General features: G+C 48.4%; 1 protein-coding gene across 4 annotated transcripts; it reads right to left on the bottom strand.

The window, feature by feature from the left end:
* Window positions 1-3,443: 3,443 nt before the first annotated feature.
* On the bottom strand, window positions 3,444-19,156 carry LOC135816117 (histone-binding protein N1/N2-like). 4 transcript variants are annotated; one of them, XM_065329490.1, is made up of 17 exons: window positions 18,981-19,156; window positions 17,640-17,817; window positions 16,833-16,913; window positions 15,128-15,168; window positions 14,592-14,666; window positions 14,312-14,388; window positions 13,337-13,407; window positions 12,778-12,854; window positions 11,517-11,607; window positions 11,276-11,333; window positions 11,017-11,056; window positions 10,411-10,449; window positions 9,191-9,276; window positions 7,176-7,250; window positions 6,028-6,288; window positions 4,749-4,799; window positions 3,444-4,481 (listed from the first exon to the last, which is right to left on the bottom strand). In XM_065329490.1, exons 2-17 carry the CDS (start codon window positions 17,768-17,770, stop codon window positions 4,302-4,304), a joined length of 1,434 nt encoding a protein of 477 aa, XP_065185562.1. In that variant the 5' UTR covers window positions 17,771-17,817; window positions 18,981-19,156; the 3' UTR covers window positions 3,444-4,301. The 4 variants fall into 4 exon arrangements, with proteins under 4 accessions (XP_065185562.1, XP_065185563.1, XP_065185564.1 ...); XM_065329491.1 differs by having other exon boundaries at window positions 14,312-14,385; XM_065329492.1 differs by lacking the exon at window positions 14,592-14,666 and having other exon boundaries at window positions 18,981-19,155.
* Window positions 19,157-19,720: the final 564 nt, after the last annotated feature.

The raw sequence follows: 19,720 nt of genomic DNA, 5'->3' as shown, positions 1-19,720 counted from the left end.
ATCGACTCGACCACGTCCTTTGCTGCTGCTGCTGCTGCTGCTACTACTGCTACTGGCATTGGATAGGCCACTACGCTAGCACCATCACCAGTCCACCACCCTGCTACTGAGTCTGTCGTACTGGGTGCATAGGCAAGAGTGCTGGCAGTGCACACAGGTCACAACACCTCACTGCTGGCAGGGTATTTATCACAGAGGTTGTTGTTACATCTGCTCTGGTCTAGCCAGCGCTAATGCTCCCTGTAGTATTGGTATGGACAGCAGTGAGGTAGTGCTGTTAGGTGACAGAGATAGATATCAGACTAGGGCTGTTGGTGTGGTTACTGGAGGAGCAGTGTCACAAATGAGCAGGTTGCCAGCAGACAGTAGCATAGGTGGCAGTACCACTGCTAGTACTAGTAGCAGCACAGGTGAGATCAACATCCTGAGAGCCATCGACCTTCCACAGCAGGCCCACCGCAGTACAGAGCTGCCCACGACACAGGCACATGACACAGCCACCACGTTGAAGGTGCCTCTGTGGATCTACTCGGTCATAGGTCTACTGGCAGTGGGACTATTGGTCACGGTGTTTGTGATATGCGTATACCTGAAGCTGCGTCGCAAATGGAAGCGGCAGCAGCGAGAACGCAGCCAGTCTGCAGCTAGTAGCAGCACCCACGAAGGCGGCAGCAGAGCACAGTACATGGCGGCGACCAGTCCGCCGCAGATATTCGCAAGCCGCCATGATCGTCCTATGTCGGGCGCTCATGCCGTGTCACACAAGACACCTGAAATGCCGCCGGCCCGAAGCAAATCGACCAACGGCGGAGCAGACGGCAACGGCAACTCAAAGAAGGTGCGGCGCGGTTGGTTCAATGCCGGCTCAGGCTCGTTGCATCATGCCCTGTCCAGACTTAGCGGGCCGGACGTAGCGTCCGGCGGCTCCAGTGACTCTCGCAGTTTCAAGGTCGACAAGCACACGGTGTCGTATGGAAGCCGCTTTCACGTGGCACAGTCACCGGATGCATCCGTTCATTTCCGTGTCGGAGGCGGGCGACGTGGTAGCATCCCGCACTACCCGTATCCCAAGCAGGGCCATGGTGGTGCAGCTTTAGAAGCAGCACCAACCGGTAACTGGTCAACGGACGGCAGCGGGGAGAACGAGAGTGAGGAAGTCACGCCACCGTCGGATAGGATAGGCGCCGCAGCTGCCACTTCACACGGCCTCGACTCCAGCCATGCCGATAGCTCTCTGTTCATGGCTAGACGGCCGTCAAGCAAACCACCACCAACGCTAGGGGCATATCCGAAAGCAGCCGCTGCCTACAAGGGCATGACGGCGCATGAGCAGGTGATGCTGCCCTATTCTCGTTCCCATCAGCGGAGAAAACCATCAACGTCGTCAAACAATACCTCCTGGTCACCTCCACACAACCCAGCCACTAGAGCTGACATGCACTCACATGCAGCAGCAGCAAGTAGTGCCGGCGCAATGATGTTCAGATGTACTGGCAACAAGGAGCAAGCAGGAGGTATGACAGCAGGACAGGGAGACCATCACCTGCTAGAGAGGCATGTACATGTACCACACACACTGACCAGTGAAGATTACGCCGGAGGGGACCTGGCGCACTCGACGTTCTACCGTCCGCAGGTAACATCCATACCGGTTACGTGCCTGACTGGGCCAGGACAGCGCGATGGTGATGGCGTTATTACACCGCGCAGGCGAGACACTTCATCAGCACCAGCAGGCCGGCACCGGCAGTTACACGACCATGCAGCGCCAGCTGTTGCTAGCGGTCGAACTCGGCGACGGAGCAGCTCCGAGGCACGCCAGGACTTGCCTGCACAGCATAGGTACGAAGTGGATGTAGACAGGCATTATGGCTTAGGATTGTCTCAGGCACATAATTTACATCACTCACATCATTCACACCATTCACATCATTCACATCAGTATGATGTGCCTGCTAGAACATTGCTGCCAGCCGAGCAGACATTATTACCGGCAAGTTCCACTACCCAAGACAGAAGAAGAGCTCCACGAGCAGCGGCATCCAGCAAAGTGCAGCGTTCCTCTAGTCAACGCAGTCACGCCAGTGCACCGCGCCGGCTCAAGCGAAGCAGTCGTTACATCAGCGACGATGCCGTCAATCAGTCCGGGATGATGCCGGCGGCACAGCCACCGTGGGAAGATGACTTGGCGGTGGGTGACCGGCAGTCTCGAGACTCCGGTATGATGTCCAGCGTTCACCCAGACTGGGCGTTCACGTTAGCGCGGAAACATGTCACTGCTCAGCAGATTGCTGCAGCAGCAGCAGCTGCTGCAGCCAGTGGCAGTAGTCAGCAGCAGCAGCAGCAACACCGTAAAACCGCAACTCTCCTACAGCCCACTGGGCAGAGAGCGGGGTCCGGGCAGGACAGCGGGCGCCAGTCGAAAGCATCGCGAACATTGCCAGTAGACACGCCAACACCTGAAATGCTGCTTATGATGGCAGGAGGCCCTGCGGCTGGGGCTACGTCAGCCAGTACAGGCCCAGCTGCAGCAGCCGCACACATGGCCATCAGAGAGACCAGGCTACACGGCACACAGGTCCAGCCATCCATACTGCACGTCTAAGCGTGTCCACCGGGTGCTTCTGCTTGCCACAGTCGCAATTGCTCTCCCCGCTCAGTTGCAACAGTCCTTGGCTGTGTGTGGTGTGGAATGCTGGCTCACGCGCCACAGTTAATTTCTTGTCCGGTACAATGCCGACAGTTCTGACATGGATACAACAGGAGGGCTGTAAAGCCACGTTTGAGCGAGATGTATTTGGCCTTGATTAGCTTCTCCACTGTCAGCGCGCTTTGACGTACTGAACAATTGAGTTGAAATGATGGAAGAGGATGAGTAAAAATACTGGTGGAATATTCTATTTTATTATTATAAGACAAATGTTAGCGGAAATATGCAAATCACGCCCCTCCACTCACAACTAGCTGATTTGCAATGTTTAAAAATGATGAATTCTACTTTTAAAAACTACTCCAAATATAATAATTATATCAATGATTATTTTCAATAATAACTTGGGCTCATCCATGTCCAGGTCTCTATTATGTCTCCGCCTCAATTCAAAGAGCACACAATAGCGGTATGCTGGGCACAATGGCCCTCATTGCTACATGAAAGCTAGCCTTATTTGGTCGTGTATTTCAAATTTGGAACTGAACTTTCAGACACAACACGGAAATTGTCCAAAGGATCAAACAATCAGCCCGAAACGTATGCACAAGTGAAACAGAGCGTAACGTTAGTGCTGCTAAGTGGGCCATGCAGCATGAATGATTATTGGTCAACTCCCAGCCAGACGCGCAGAGCAATTGCAACTGCTACATGTACTAGCAAGAGTTCAGAACTCTTGCTAGTACAGTACTAGTACTGCCATTTTGCAGCAAAAATCAACGGCGAAAGAAGGCCATCGTACAAACACAGCGATGCTCGAACTACCGTAAACAGTGTGGAAAAGGTGCATACTACATGCACATGTACATGTACATGCATGTCATTGTATGCACATCAAAGACAGCAGTGACGGCAAGCAAGTTCTGCAGATGCACCACAGCACAACCAGGAAAAAAGATGAGTTGCAGCATAGAAAGAATCATGTAATGGTCTCAGAGTGATGGAGACAACAACAACAGGAAGGACCCAAAAAGAGATGTGCGCGTATGCACAATATTCAGGAGTGTTCAAGCCAAGAGAGAGAAAGACGCTTTGGTACGCAAACGTGACAGGCCTAGCAATGAGTATCTCACAAACTTGAAACATAAAAAAAGCTTGATAATGCAGATCTGATACCCAACACACACACACACACACACACACACACACACACACACACACACACACACACACACACACACACACACACACACACATTGCACGCATGCCCACCCGCACCCAGGGTGACATTGCTGTAGCAAGGCATAATAAAATCTGCGCACAAACTACTTCAAAGTAGTTGATTCAAAGTATGACTCTACCGATGAAGAGAGGAAAGCCTGATCCACCCTAGCCTAACTGGTGTACATGTATTTCCAAAGTACATCGCGAACTGAAAACAGGAGAGGGAAGGACGGAGAGACAGCAGGATCACAGAGGGATTGGACAAAGGCCAGCACACACAGAATATCACTCACTCTCTCCCGTCCACATTGCACCAGAACGGGGAGCAAAGCAGCTGATGCATTTTCAGAGGAGATGAGTCCACTGTGGCAACTGCCGTGCTGACAGTAGCACACTGTCGCACACAGTCCTTACAACGGCACTCAGTTTAGGACTCTGTGACCGGTGGTGGCGGTGGCTGTACCGCTGACTCAGCACTCAGTTTGATTCGCTTGGCTGCGGGAGCAGAGTCAGAGTCGCCAGCAGCGGATGCCGCGGGCTCCTTCAAGTCAGACTCGGATGCAGGCTTGGGCGCCTCTTCAGGCTTAGGTGCCTCTTCAGGCTTGCGCTACAGATAGAAGAAGAGCATGAAGAGCACAGAAACACTCGAGCCTGCAACACGCGCATGCGTACAGCAGGTACACTGGCACAAGCTCTGCCCTCCACACAAACACAGCGATACAGAACTACAGATTATCTTCAATGATATAAGGAGGTACCATCTTCAATATGCGGAGGCTCCATTGCAGCCAATTAATCATGTCTCAATCTCCTTGGTGAAAAAAGAGATCGAGACATGATCTAAGGAGGCAACGGAATGAAAAGCGTATCTCACCTTCCTGACAAGATGTTGAATGTTGTTAACAGGTCCATTGCTTTTCGCCATCTGAACAAGAGAAATAAATAACATGAGAAGGCAGGGAGAAAGTATGATTGCTTCCCAGAAGGAAAGTGCAGAAACACAGTGTGGTAAAAAAAGGGTCTGGTACATTTCCCAGCGAACTAAAAGCGGTGACGATTAGCAGCGAGAAGAGAATGAGTCAATCCTGGACACAAGGAAAGCAACACTTCCTCACCACCAAGGCCAACTAAGCATGCCCATTTTCGTCTTGTTGTTGTTGTTTTTTATTTTACTTCGCAAGGCCAAACAGGCAATGGTGCCTAATTCTATGGAAGCGAATGGTGTGCCTCTGGTGGAGTGCCAAAGCAAGGTTCTAGTGAGCACGTCCGTGGCGGAGGCCAGGGTGGATTCGAATCTCCCTCCTGCCTTTAATGAGGCGATGCGTGCTTTTCGGAACCTGAATGTTGGCACTGCTGTGGGGGAGTCCAAGATAGCCCCCCCCCCCCCACCCGCCCTCTCTGGGGTCATTTCTTCCTTACAGCTGGGAAGTTTCACACTAGCGGATATGTAATCTGGTTCATGCGGTGTGGCTGAGTGGATCGATGGACTTGAATAGTGTTATGAGTATGTGGCGTGAAAGTGGTGCCATCAGAAGTCAATAAATAACGACTTATGGGTCAAAGTGGATCCATCGTGACCATAGTGAGGTACTGTACCGGGTGGGTAGGCCCCTCTCAGGTCATATGCTGGTGTGGTTTGTTTTGGTTCCAACTGGGTCCCTGACCAGGAGGGCCCAGTCAAGTCACTGCCGGTGCATGTATCATTATGCTAAGAAGGACAACCAGCCCAACGTGTATGGATTCATACAAAAGCTGGGTCCAAGTGGATCCAGGTTGCCATGACTCAGGGCTGGCTGTGACGTAGCACTCTCAAACCCTATTGCTATTTCAAGCGTGGCTGCTGCTGGTGGTGGTGGTGGTGATTAGGCAAGTGAGCACAACAATGATGGGAATAGTGCACACGAGAAAAATGGGAATTTGTGAGCTAACACGAAGAGGAGGAGGAACAATGTCACCTGCCCTGGTGCACACTGTAGGGTTCGCAACCAAAAAAGCACACAAAATTCCAAACTTTTTCCAAACCTTTTCCAAACCCACAAATGGCAGATTTTGGTTTGAATTTGATGGTACTATGTGTTGTGACTCCGAGTTTCACACACTAGGCGATCATCAGACAACAGGAATTTGTGAGCTATTTTTCTATGATTCCGTACCTGACCACTGATAGTTTTCTTGGGGGCCGCTGCAGGAGCAGCCGCTGCAGTCGAGGCAGTGCCATTTCCCTCACCACCAGCAGATGTGCTAGTCGAAGCGGCCATGCTGGACGGAGCAAAGCCGGCACTGGAGCCGGATAGGGCCGGGTGCTCACTGGCTGCACCGTTGCCAGTGGTGAACGCCGCTGTTGAAAAGCCTTCGGACGCCATGGCCTGGAGCACCGACTGGCGGCTTATCCCGGTACCGTCGTCTGATGTTCTCTGCAAAGGAATAACAAAATCCACATGCACACACGCACACAGCCGCATACACACAGACACAAGCTGGTGTAAATAACGTCGACAACGGTAATGAGGCCAAGGAGACTGAAGCCCTATCGAATCCAACCCGAATGGTAACTGCCGGTATATACAGGCTACTTGTATGAGACATATCTCCACGTACGGCATCCCATCGGGCCCCTACCACACATTGTGGTCCTCTACTACAGAGTGCAGTGCATGCAGCACAATGGCAAAGTGAGTATGAACTATGAAGTGTGTACACTGATTCAAGATCTGCAAAATGTGTTTGTGTGCGTGCGCGGTGTGGGGTGGTGGTGGTGAAATGGGCGCTCTTGGAGAACTTAAGAATTACTCTGGATGCACGGAGTTCTTTTAGGTAATGTTTCTAAGTGCTTTTGAGCGACCCGTGCATTTAATTTTTTAAAGCAATTCGTCCCAAGGATGGGCTACCGTTGCTTTATCGCTTGCCGCTTGAGCAATATGACTGTTCATGTCCCCTTCCACAAATTCCCTGATGTGAAGTCGGCTTTAGAGCGGCGATGGTTTCATGCTGTGCGTGGCGAAACTGTGCAAAGTATCCATGGCAACACACACACATCATGTAGCAAGACGGAGCCAGGTGTGTGTGATCCCCGGTAGCCTAATCGCTAGGGCACTGTCCCGGAAAGACAGGGGTGCTGGGTTCGAATCCCGCTCGTGGATCCTTCTTTTGCAACAATCATGTCACCACCGTGGCGACATACATATCATGCCGTCAGTACGAGTGAGGTATCTTCAGCACAACGCTTACAACATATCAAGTGTGTGCATGCATGCGGGAAAGGGGAGAACGCGCTGCGCCAAGAAAGAGCCAGCGTTCTTACCGCCATCAGGGCATGATAAAGTGCCTCTTGCGTGGAGTGCTGCGCGTATGGTGCCACGCTGCGCTGATCCTCCAGCTACACACAGACACACGTGCACATGCATACATACACACACACCAGACGCACAAGCATGTAAATAAGAAACAACAGACTCCATATTCCATACTGTTCAAAACGATACAACTGCAGCGACAAAACACAGTGCCCATTGGACGGCAACTGCCATAGCAGGGCCATCGTGTACAAGGTTACCATCTCAGTATTTAAACCGGAGAGGACAAACAAAAAGATTATTTCGGGCTTACGGAGCCACCGTTCACGAAGACATGCCAACCATCCTCAATTCAATTGGCTGCCTTGACATGCTACGAGGTGCAGAAATAAATATATAATAAATGAGGGACTGGATAAGACCAAGGAACTATCAAAGTGTGCCTGGAACCCGAAGCGTCAAAATAGCGAGTATAGTGTTGGTTGGTCAGTTATCGCCCAGGCCCCAGCGTACAGCAACATAACTAAGCGACATCTCCTGTGCCTAAGAGAGAAGCTAGAACTCACGCAGGCAGACAGGCGTGTCAATATCAACACGAGATCTGAGCTGGTCAGCAAGTGCAGGCATGAAGGCATGCAGTACCACCTCTCTAAATTCTCGCCATCGGCCATCACATACATATAAGCTGTTCACACCTCGCAGGTGAGACGCTGCTTTGAACGCTCATGAACATCCCGCTGTCTTTCCCCTCGCCTCCCTTTAACACTTGAAGACAATGTGGTTGTATGCGCCTAAAGCCTTAAGAGTATCCTGTTTGCGCCTATTTTATGTCACCGCACCCAACTCGCACATGTACATGTCACACTATTGACCCATGTCATTCACTCGCGCTATATCACCCAAGCTTACTGCGAACTATATCAATCACACCTTCAACAAATTGTAGTCAGTTGCCGTCTGATGATCGGTAAAACCGTGAAACTCAAGATTCAGAGCAAAAACGCTTTGTTTCCTTCCTTTTAAGCGTACAAGGCTCTGCACCTGGGTACACTATCACGAGCTACCACAACTCTCCCCGAGCGTACGCGGCAATTTATCCAGTTTGGGGTGAAGAGGTGATGACTTGGAAAGCCCCTGGTTTGAGGTATCTTTTAGTACGCCCGGCCGCTCCCAACGTTCACATGCGGGAACACACAATTTTCAAAGGGAGATATTTTGTAACCGGATCAAATAATTTTCTTGAGAATTGTTTCATGGGGAAAGCTCAATGTGTAGGACACAACTCAACTGGTTATTTGTCATTCAGATCTTGATACATGCAAGAACCGAAGGTTTACTGGGATTTCTTGAAAACGCAATAGCAAATGTGACGTATACCAAATTTGCTAAAAAGGCAGCAGAGCTAGATCAGTGAACATTTTTTATAAGTATTGTCGGCTCCACATAGCTAGCTTCTAAATTTACTGACCACTGAAGCTAAAATGGATGAATAAAAAATAATACTTGCAATTCAGTTCCAACATTGGAATGTTGGGAGGATAAAGGTTAGGTTACATGCCACATCAAGCCCAGTGCATACTTGAAGTACTGGTAGTACTAGCAGGAGGAGTTCATGATCATGGAGAAGAGTGCGGATTTAGTATATTCTGTTATTCTTAGTCATTCGCGTTGCCGCCTTTGATTTTGTTTGCTTCGGTGGCGCATCACCTGCCTGCGTGGCTGTTGGTCATCATACCGATCACGGCGATCCCGTTTCGTGAATGATTGCCGGATGATCTCTAGAGCATGAGGTGGGATGTCTTGCTGCGGTCTGTGCCCAACTGGTTTGCTGTTATGCGTCCATGCTGTCTTAGTGTTAGCTAAAGATAAATGTGCTCTAACCACCCTTGTTGTTTAGACAGATCAATGACATTGTGTTCCGCTTGCCGTTTCTTTGCATTGGTGGTTAGTATCAATATGATTACTGAATCTGTTTCTTTTTGCTTTAGTAGCAGTGGAGAAGAAGGAGTCGGCCGACCAGTACCTTTGATAGAAGATCAGGCAAGATGTCATTGATCTGGTCAATGCTTCTCTGTGCTTTCTTGGTGACCTCTGTCTTCATCTCCTCATCTAAAGCAAAAAAGATGAAAATGTGATAAGATGAAGTGAAAAGTAAAATGGAGCAGGCATGCAACTTTATCTCCTAGATTCAGACACAAGATACTGCAGGCCTGAAACAAACCCCAGCAGAGGCGAACGAAACATTCTGACGAACTCACAAGCTATTCTTAACAAATAAAGCCCCCACAAATGTCCACACAAGCACCCCATCATATTCGTGAAACAACCATCTGCGATCACTTTCTTTTTTGAATAGCTGCTGTTACCTGTAATGGGGACCTGGGGCCGAGGGTGGCTAGCTGAGCTCTGCACGACATACATGTACATTGCGATTTGCAGTACAAGCATGGGACTGCATGTACCTACGCATGCATCGATGAACATTCGACACCTTGAAGTAGCGAAACGAATTATCTTATCTTAACTCCCATTTGGATCGAACCTACCCGAGCGTTCTAAAATTCATTTCACGCCTTGAAGATAGCATAAAGCATGTGGACTGAAAGCACTGGTGATCATCTGGCGATTCAATGGTTAACTGTGGGGCTGAAACGACTATACCGATCGTTACAAAAAGAAGATCGTACTGTTGATTAGATGTTGGTAGTCGATCTGTATTAGATAACAGTGTCTGGCTGGAAATCAGCCTGATTTTGTGATTTGCAATTTTTGACCACTTTTGCGCAAAGAAACGGCACTAGTTGACATAATTTATTTAGCCAGGCAACAGAAGAACTCGTTGTGTGTATTTTAATAAGGTTTTAAAGCTGAAACGCGGGATAGCCGAAAGGGAAGACATGGCCAGAATGGTTGTTTCACAGCCTTAGAAGAGAAGCAGGAGTAATCGAAACGTGACAACGAGAGGTTAACCAAAAGACAAGAACTCTTATTGCTGCACCCCTAACTATTTCGCAAACATCGCGTATAACAACGACACAAGAGCTACACAGAGGAAAGGGGGGCTTTTGTTGTTGTAACTCAGAGTTGTCATGGTAACAACCAATCATCAGACATCCGTTGTTTCCTGTGTGTAGCTCTTGTGTACTGCGCTCTGCACATCACAGGCATTGGGTACGATAGCAGGTTAAGGCCGTGCACTGCATCTGTGTATAACAATGACAAACTGAAACAAGGAGTCCATACCGAAGCTCTGCGCCTCTTCTATTGTCTTCTTCTGGTGATCTGCACAGTATCGATGACAAACACATACACATGATAAAACAGCAGTGCCATCATGGCATGGACGTTCGCAAGCAGACAGTTTCAAATGCATGGCCCCTTCATCAAGACCGCACTGCAGCCTTGCTTCATCTACAGCAACAGGCAGACTACCAGACTACCAGACTGATAGATAGTTGCAGGTGACCTTCATGGAAAAAACAGTTTTTGCCAGACTGCAGCTAACATTCCATTTCTACCTTGTCCGCTCACTGCTACTCGTATAACTATACGATACTTAGCTACACAGCCACTCGGTGGAGCTACCATTCAGCAGTGTCTCTTCGCAACATGACCACAAGAACTGCCAAGGAGAAGGCCATTGCTTAGTACCCACTGACATCATTCTACGTAGACAACTACACAGGGGCCACGTAGACAACTACACAGGGGCCACGTAGACAACTACACAGGGGCTGACAAGCTGACATGCCGTTGCTCTGGCGCAACCCCCACACTGTCATATCGCTACGCAACGTTGCGCAACAGCTAGGCAGTACACACAATGCGTCCATTGCACGTTTTACTTACCGACATTCAGTTTCAGGCAGCGAATGGCGTCTTCGTAACTCTGCACAACGCGACAGTACACCAAACAAAAACGGAGCACAGGACACAGCAACGCGAACATTCAGTTTGGTTTACACAGGCGGTGTGCATTCTCCCACCAGCATATATGGCCCGTTACTGTAAGATCACACATTTTAATGTCCGTTAATAAAAGTGGTCTTCCAGTACGCAATCGTGGCTGCGATATCCTGAAAGCAAACAAAGTGTTGTTCAGACTCACCTTGATAGCATCCTTGGTATGCATACCCAATGACTGGGCTAACCCCAGTGTGTAGTTACTGTCCACAGTATTGCAAGGTCAAGGAGCAAACAGCAGCAGCAACAACAGTAACGACTCTCTCACATGCACGCAACCCACGCACACACATACGCACACACACACACACACACGCACGCACACACACACACACACACACCACAAAGCAGGTCTCAAGCTACAAAGCTCAAGCAGGGCAGGATACATTTCGGCAATCATGCGACTGTGCTCCGGCTCAAGCTTAGAGCACAGTTCCAGGGCCGCGTTCAAGTCATTGATAGCTGCTTCGAAATCCTCTGCAGAATGAAGAACACCATGCAAAGTAACCAAAGAAAAATCACACAGATCCGACAAAGATCAAAAAGTCCAGCTGCTCATAAGCTAATGTCCTGATGTTCAGAATCAGCACTGCCTTAACAGTAAAATCATGGGCCTCTCTAGTGGATATTAGAACAGAACCAGCGCGGCAGGAGCTGTGTTCCACAAGCAAGCCAGCCAAGCACATTTAATGATGCTCCATCTATTTAGCCACGAGCGCTGTTCTGCCATGTCAAATCAGCATTGTTTTCTCTCACCGCCATCACCATCAACAACCCACGGACCGCCACTAGTTCACACCTGATACCTAGGATGGCTGAAGGATGACATCCTGCATAGCAGGTTCGATCATCCGATCACCATGTGAGATATCACCATCAACCACCCGTGAACTAAGTGCCAGATGTGAGCTGATGGTGGTGGCGAAGAGAAAAGCAATACTAAGTTTCCTGATGTGCCATAACACGGCCAGCAGCGAGAGAGAGAGAGAGAGAGAGAGAGAGAGAGAGACGAGGGGAGGGAGAGAGAGAGAGAGAGAGACGAGGGGAGGGAGAGAGAGAGAGACACGAGGGGAGGGAGAGAGAGAGAGAGACGAGGGGAGGGAGAGACGAGGGGAGGGAGAGACGAGGGGAGGGAGAGAGATCTCAACATCTTGTTTCAAGATACATATAACAAGGACACGTGTGGGTTTGTTATTCTCAGTGGGAGAGAGGGAGAGAAACAGAGAGAAAGACAGACAGACAGAGAGGAAAGGAGGGGGTTGTGGGAGAGAGCGAAAGAAGGAGAGAGAGAGAGAGAGAAAAAAAAAGATGTGAGATCAGGAGTGTGCTTGATAACCATTGTACTGACTGCCTCCCAGAACTAAAAAGTAAAAAATGTATCTAAAACAGCATTGTCAATCAACGCAGGCTGTATTTCCCCGATTACAAGACGAGCTTGATTATAAGGCGCAACCCATTTCCAGGTCTGAGCCAAATTGTTTCAATACATTCACATCGGCAGGAAGTCGCACCTCCTTCTTTGCTCCTGAAGTTTAGTGTAAAGAGGTGCGACTTACATCCGAGGGAAATACGGTAATCTTCCCAGCACTTTGGCTATGCGTCCCTATGAGTAATGTTTTATGCACAACGGTGAGGTGCGATACTGACCTTTCTCAGTAGACAATTCTCCAATCAACTGCAGAGCGTCAACAAGTTGATACTGGCTCTCTTTATCATTAGGACGCCTGCAGTGAGGTATAGAGGCAGAGAGAGAGAGCACACGGAAAGCGAGTGTTGGCTTTAGACAGTCCAGGACAAGAGATCGGTCCTAGGTGCTTGTATCAGATCGGGATCGACAGCTGATGGTTTCCCCTGACTACGGACCCCATACCCACCAACCCACCAGCAAACACATCAACCTAGTACTTATCCACCACCAAACACACCTACCGTGAAGTCGTGTATAAAAGCCGCGGCTTATATGACTTTTTGGGGGAAATTCTGCAGGCTTCTATACAAGACAGGTATTTCTATGTAACTGTCAACAGTAAAACCAGACTTACGTGCCGACAGTGTATCTTGACAATCAGGCTTCTATTCAAAACAGACTTCTATATGAGACAGGCTTTAATACAAGACACTGCGTTAACTACCCAGCAACAAATACACATACCCCCCCCCCCCCCCCCACACACACGCATACACAAATAAACATCATGTGACCTACTTGCGTAGTATAACTCTAGCAGTGTCCAGAATCTCCCAGGCAAGCATCAGATTGTCGTCTTCTTCCACCTCCTGCCAAGCACAAACCATACACAGATAACCACACACCGCAAGTGAACAGAAAGGTATGCACAGCACGTGTGTACGCAGAATTGCACACACGTATGTACAGCGCAGACAACACGATAAGAGAACCGCACACATGCACACCATTGGACGCCCATCGCCGGAGGCGATGATAGGGATGCTACAGCAGAAGCCATAGCAGCTTGTGCTGGGATTGCACCATTCAACAGCTTGCAAGGCTGAAGAATTGACCACCACTATTCAGCCTGGTCTACACCACACAGCTATGAAGTGGCTTTTCTGGCCAGTGAATCCCTCGCGCAAACACACACACACACACACACCTCAGACATGCCCATCGCGTAAGCGATGATAGCGAACAGCTATATTAGACATAGTAACTTGTGCTGGGATTACACCATTCAACAGCTTGCAAGGCACACACACACACGCACACACACACACACACACGCACACACGCCCACCCACACAGGTACACGAATGCACAGCACACCACAGCGAGCAGCATTCCATGTGGCTTCGCTGTCTGCGGCAAATCACTGAATTTCTTTTGTCACTGAAGCATAATCATCAGGAGATATTCATGAATTTTGCAGGATTCGAGAGTCACACATACCAAGAGTACATGAAAACCAGAGTGTGCAGCTCGGATGGGCTGCTGTCACGGCAGAATTCCGTGATTAAATGATTTTAGTGATGTAGTGCGTACAAGCAGAATTCAAGCAGGTCTCTTTCTGCACAACTGCAGCTCAGTTGTACGCACTACGCCATTTCCCGCTTCAGATCTGCGCCAAATATGATGTAATCACGGAATTCCGCCGTGACAGACACCCATAGTAGAAAAGGCCCCAAGCCGCACACTCTGGTTTTCATGTACTCTTGCACATACCTGTCCTTCTCCTGCCTCCTCCTGTTCCTCATTGTCATCAACATCATTTGCAGCAGGTTCATCTTCTGCCTTGTCTTCTTTCCACATACAGTACATAAACACACAAGTGCACACACGTAGGTCAATAATCATCGTCAGTGAGTCTGAGAGCCAAAAGGCAGAAGGCCAGATTCGAACAGGAGCACAAGAACTACTTAGCAAAGGGCTCAAGGTATTGTCAGGACAGCAAATGACAGAAAGATACAATTTCAAACCACCTAGCACTGGACCAGGCAAATACCTGCGTTTGCGCTGGAACCTTCTGCTGGCTCTTTTCCTTCCTGGCCATTTTCACTGCTGTCATCCTTTTCGTTGCCTAGTTCAAGAAATTAGGACACAGGCAAGAGCAGCTTCGACAGTGGTACAAAAAAAGGCACAAAGAAAGTGAAAGAGTTCTTGACATGGCGTGGGTTCTCAACCAATAATAGCATACATGAAGACAACCCAAATAGCCAGGGTCCACCTTTCCTGAATGCAATGTAGCATACAGGCCCTTCAGAAAGGTGGATTCGCGGGCTAAACCTGGAAATTGTCCAACTCCTTTTCCTTGGGGAATTGTGTGTTGGTCCCCAAGTATCGCCGAAGTCGCACCAACCTCTCCTTTTCCTGGGACTTTTCTATCTTCAAAGTTGCAAGGAAGAATAGCACGGCGCAATAGTATGCGGGGTGTGCAGTTTTGTTCACTGTATCTGCCACGTATACAGTCAGTATGAATGCCTAGTTGGGACGAATGCACTGCAAAAGGCACAGTCACTAGCCAGCCCGGGCACAACTAACCAGCAGCTGGCAGCTTCTCTCCCAAGACGGTGGCTTGAAGCCTGGACAACAGAGACAAAACAGGAATAAAGTAGAGCATGGAAGGTCAACGGGACGAGAAATAGATCAGCACATGCAGCATGATGGCATTTCTAACCCGGCATCCAAGTACAGGAGGCTGGCGAGGCCTGTGGAGAGTCAATGACTGCGCTCTCGCCAAGTAAACCAAGACTGGACCAGAGAGAATCAATCGAACACGGCTGGCTGGCGATACGGACAAGCACCGTGCTCGTTGTAAACCGTGCAAAGCGACGTTCTCAATCGCTGCCATGGGCGAAGCTGCTCTTAACAGCCATGCTGTCGGAAAGAAACACCGTGAGATGAGTTCCTGCCCCAGGTCATGAGTTGGCATGAGACCGTCCCTGCTGTCGTCTTCTGCTGCAGTGTCAGCTGCTCCTTCAAGCTCAACATTGGTGCAATTCGCCACGGACAGGGAGACGCTGAAAGCAGAGGTCCTCTGGGCTCTAACTGTAATAGCCATATACTTATTGTTCCGAAGTTCGGAAGGAATGGGTGCCTTGTTCTCAGCAATGTTTCTGGACTGGGCCATCGCGAAGATGTTTGGCTGCGGCGAGCGGAAGGCCTTGAAGGCACGTGCTGCTGCGGAGGCCACATGGCAGCTGGACATCTCTGTATGTCACCCAATCGCACTCCTGCTTGGACACCGGTGCAGTTGCCGAAGCTGATGTTGCCAATGTTGAACGGTGACATTCTGGCCTGGCCGGATTTCTGGGGACATGTTCTCTGCTGCCATGGACACGCAACATGTACTCCAGGTTTGAAAATCAGAGACAGAGGCATAGACACACAGACACCGACACGCACATACACACACACGCACACACACACACACACACACACACCGACACGCACACCTCAGACCTGCCCATCGCGGAAGCGATGATAGCGAACAGCTATGTTAGACATAGCAACTTGTGCTGGGATTACACCATTCAACAGCTTGCAAGGCTGATGAATTGACCGCCACTATTTTTAGCCTGGTATCCACCACACAGCTGATTGAAGTGACTTTTCTGGCCAGTGAATCCCTATTTTTCATTCGACACGCACGCACACACACACACACACACACACACACACTTGTACTTGTTGCTCACTGCCAAAACTGGTCACGTGGGTCTCCCCGGGAGAGGGGAGAGAGACTCAAAAGGAATCTTGGAAAGATGACTCAATTGGCTATTGAACCGCCCAACGGCCGACACCCCCTGAAGTCCCCAAAACTCTGGGTGGACTTGAAAATGATCCCACTTATGGGCTCACCACACCTCAGTAAGTGGGTGAGGACAAGGTGCAGAAAAAGGATTGACGGCATCAGGGTATCCGTCCCGGGATCCAACTGCAGTTACCCCTGCCCCCATTGAAGGTAATACTTGCTACTAGTGTGGGTGGCTAAATCAGAGAGAGAGAGAGAGAGAGAGAGAGAGAGAGAGAGAGAGAGAGAGAGAGAGAGAGAGAGAGAGAGAGAGAGAGAGAGAGAGAGAGAGAGAGAGAGAGAGAGAGAGAGAGAGACACACACACACACACACACACACACACACACACACACACACACACACACACACACACACACACACACACACACACACACACACACACACACACACAATAGTACTACATGTATTCCATAGCTGGAGAAAGTACACACCTGATCATATCCAACAGTGCTCGGCCATAGTGTATGTAAACAGGGGCAATCTCGTCCGCCAAATCTCCTTTCTCTTTCTCGCTGTTGACACAACACAACACACACGCACGCACACACACACACACACACATACACAATGCAGACAAACGAAGCAAAAAAACGCACAATGCCATCACATCTTCCTTGGCTAGCACGCATGTCCTATACAACCCTACACCAGCCATGTCCATCTTGTCGTCAAGACATCTTCATCATGTTGCCAGAACTGTGGCAATACGCCCAGTGAGAAGGCACATTTTGCCAATGTGCACATGCCATAATCACGTCACCTGTGCTGTATGACTGTACTCACTATGTGCCTCGGTTAACTTGGCTTCCTTATGGGCTTTCTTAAATTTACCCCCTACATACTCGGCTTTTTTTTCCTTTTCTCAGTCCACCCCCTACTTTGTTATAAGAGTTGGGTTCATCACTGGCGAGGCATCTGATGGAAGATAAAAATATACTACTACTGATTTCTTCACTACTACATGTCCTAACTTATTCATAAGGTTGAGGGAGTTGAAACGGGAAAGCCCGAAGAAAAAAATTGACTGTCACCACCATGACTCGAACCAGGGACCCTCGCTTACGGCCAGTGATGCTCCACCATTAAGCTATGATGTAACGGTCATCCTAGCAGCAACTCTTCAACATTATTCTCCAGACTTCTTACTACTGCGTTCCACACAAAATTAGTCACATGACAAAGATGCGAAACCACCCTACTTTATGGTATAGCCTATAATAGGTAACTAAGCAACTCACATAAGGTCACACGCTTTGGCAAAGCAATCAGCTGCAGCTTTTGGGTCATTGCACAGCATGTGACGATGGCCCTCGCCAACCAAGTCTTCGCTGGAAAGCTTGACAGAACCGACTTCTCCATCCGACTCCATGTCTGCCGTTATCAGTTACTGGCACTGCTGTTCGACTTACCACACCACTTTACCAACACAAACGCACACACGCATGCACACACACACACACACACACACACACACACACACACTGTACTTGTACTGTACTACTTGTTGCTCACTGCCAAAACTGGTCACGTGAGTCTCCCCGGGAGAGGGGAGAGAGACTCAAAAGGAATCTTGGAAAGATGACTCAATTGGCTATTGAACCGCCCAACGGCCGACACCCCCTGAAGTCCCCAAAACTCTGGGTGGACTTGAAAATGATCCCACTTATGGGCTCACCACACCTCAGTAAGTGGGTGAGGACAAGGTGCAGAAAAAGGATTGACGGCATCAGGGTATCCGTCCCGGGATCCAACTGCAGTTACCCCTGCCCCCAGTGAAGGTAATACTTGCTACTAGTGTGAGTGGCTAAATCAGAGTGGATCTGATAAAAGCTTCACTAGCACAATTGATTACACAAGAGTTAATCTAGCCAGAAGCAGTCCATGGTTAACAGGTATGTATACTTCAAATAGAAAGTATATGAACCCTGGAACCAAAAAAGGTGGCAGGTACAACATTACACCTTCAAGCAGCCGAGCCTGTTGGCAACAGACCCAACACAATCAGGCATAAGTGTACCTACCAACCGAACTAGCTGGCACACACACACACACACACAAATTGCCTTTGGGTTACATGTATACCCGTATTACAGTTATTCAATAATAATAAAACCTTTTTTCCTATGAATGAAGCTGCAGGAAGCCTCACCACTGCTACTATAATGCTGATATTAAAGAAAATTAATGACTTTCTTGGGCTGTATTTCTACTTTGAAGCACTGTTTTATCACTGTTATAAGCCAGAGTGTTCTCTTGGAACTGAATAACTCTGATGAAGTACAGTTCGACTAGCCACAAACATTATTTTTTTCTTCAGAATTCAATAACAGCAGGTTTGAAATATTTCAGCACTTTGTTTTAACATTACTGTGCAAATAGCAATTGAGTAGAGCGGTTGTCAGTTGACAAACCACCTTTTCTCTTACTCCTAAGAATGTATAAGTAATTCATGCAGAACTATCGATACGTATCTGTTCAGGCTCCTCCAAGATGAGGATCTTCACGATGAAACGGTGAGAGGAGAAATCAATTGAACATTTTCCTCAGGCAAAATAGAAAGTCGCCGCACATGAACGTACCTCAACTTCGCTGAAACTCTGCGCAGGTAAAGGGAAGGATTATGTTGGAAACAGGCTTGAAGTCGGGTACTAGTACTCGATCCTCGATCCTTCGACAAACTGAGCGACAGGAGTCGAGAACGAATGGCAAAGCGAGAATATAGTATTCCTCAAGCACCTCTCTATTATGTACACGTACATCTACACTGTATTTATGTTTCCCGCGGAAATGATTCAAAATGACTGTGGCATAGGGCCAAAGAGTCGTATAAATATGACTTTCAATAAAATTCGAACTTGTACTATTCTTGTACTTGTAGGTATTTCGAATTTTGTAGTTGAGTTGATAAGACTATTAGTACTGTACTAGTATTTTTTACTTTAGTATTTACGCTATTATCAAGACAAGAGTCCTTATTATGAGCTGAGCTGAGTAGTTTATCACAATCAAGATCACAGTCATAGCCTAGATAGGCCATACCAGCAAGTAGGTAAGTAAATAATTAATTAATTTTATACATTGTATTTTTATTCTTGATCACAATCACATACTCATGCATACTATAGTAGTAGTCTCTGAGTCATGAATCAGCATACTACTTGTACTAGTAGTAGCAAGCCTCTTTTTATAACTAAATTAATTATACAGCACGCATATACTGCAGTAGCTCATATGAAAAATCAAATGAGGGTCATGCATCACAATATTAGGGAGGTTGTGCTCTACGTTTTGGGAACGCGACGCAAAGAATCACGCGAAC

The sequence above is a fragment of the Sycon ciliatum genome, chromosome 4, assembly GCF_964019385.1.
Source record: "Sycon ciliatum chromosome 4, ocSycCili1.1, whole genome shotgun sequence".
NCBI classification, from domain to species: domain Eukaryota; kingdom Metazoa; phylum Porifera; class Calcarea; order Leucosolenida; family Sycettidae; genus Sycon; species Sycon ciliatum.
This window is presented reverse-complemented; position numbering and strand designations above follow the sequence as displayed.